Source organism: Colobus angolensis, unplaced genomic scaffold (assembly GCF_000951035.1).
Source record: "Colobus angolensis palliatus isolate OR3802 unplaced genomic scaffold, Cang.pa_1.0 Scaffold61, whole genome shotgun sequence".
Taxonomy (NCBI): Eukaryota; Metazoa; Chordata; class Mammalia; order Primates; family Cercopithecidae; genus Colobus; species Colobus angolensis.
Genome location: NW_012119710.1, coordinates 4827258 through 4828246, shown reverse-complemented (window position 1 = coordinate 4828246; position 989 = coordinate 4827258). Strand labels below are relative to the sequence as shown.

At 41.3% G+C, this 989-nt stretch overlaps 1 protein-coding gene across 1 annotated transcript in view; it reads left to right on the top strand.

Annotated features, from left to right (window-relative positions):
• The window catches only part of AGBL2 (ATP/GTP binding protein-like 2), a 68101-nt gene that overhangs the window by 56165 nt on the left and 10947 nt on the right, over positions 1–989 (top strand). Inside the window, 1 exon segment of the mRNA XM_011963560.1 lies at positions 384–470. Coding sequence (XP_011818950.1) covers positions 384–470 — 87 coding nt within the window.

Sequence of the window (989 nt, the reverse complement as noted above, 5' to 3'; positions counted from 1 at the left end):
GGTGGCAAGAGCATAAATTTTGAGTCTGCGTTGAGTTCAAATTTCAGCCCCACTGTTTAATATTCTGTGAGCCATCTGACCACCCCGGGGCTGAGTTTCTGCATCTGAAATACTGAGGTGATAATATCTACATCCTAAGGTTGTTGTGTGAATTAGTGTGAAAGTGTAAAGCACCTGGCATATCATAGGCACTCAGTACATTAGTCACGTTTCCTCCTTCGAACTGTTTTTCCTTCTTTGAATTATGTTTTGCCTGTCCTTTTGTGTGGGAATATCATAGTGAATCAACATGTATGAATAAGAAGCAAACAAATAATGTATATTCAATGTAATCGCACTTGCTCAAGTGGAAAATTTAGTGAGGATATGTTCATTTATTTTAGACAAATTTAAGTAGAAGAGACAAAGACACCTCCCTGGACCCATCAATGGCCACCCTGATTCTGCCCAGGAATAAAGGGAGCATGCAGGTACTTCACCTAATATACGGTATATGGTTACATGCCAGTGATCAATTTTAATTAGTTCTCAAATGTATTATGTAATTTGGAGGGGCGGTGATGCACAGTCCAGTTTTACCTTCTCAGATTTGTTCTGCTCCGGTGAACATCTAAGGCATTTTGCATCCTCAGGCTACAAACCACCTGGCCCCTGGGGCATAGCAGGGCTGGAAGGAGCCCACCTAGGCTAAAAGCTTGCCATTGAAAATTTCATTTCATTTCAACGAACATTTTTTAGGCAGCCATTATTTTGAAATGCCATGGCAACACGTCAGGTAAGAAAGTAACAGGGAATAATGCACCTGTTCTCAGCCTTACGAGGTTAACACACAGAGTGTTGCCATGAATTATGAGGTGTGCTTCACATGCAGTGTTACCACTGACCATTCAGTACCAAGGTTTGCGAATTATTTGCTTTTTGTTGTTGTTGTTATTTTGAGATGGAGTTTCACTCTTATTGCCCAGGCTGGAGTGCAATGGCACAATCTC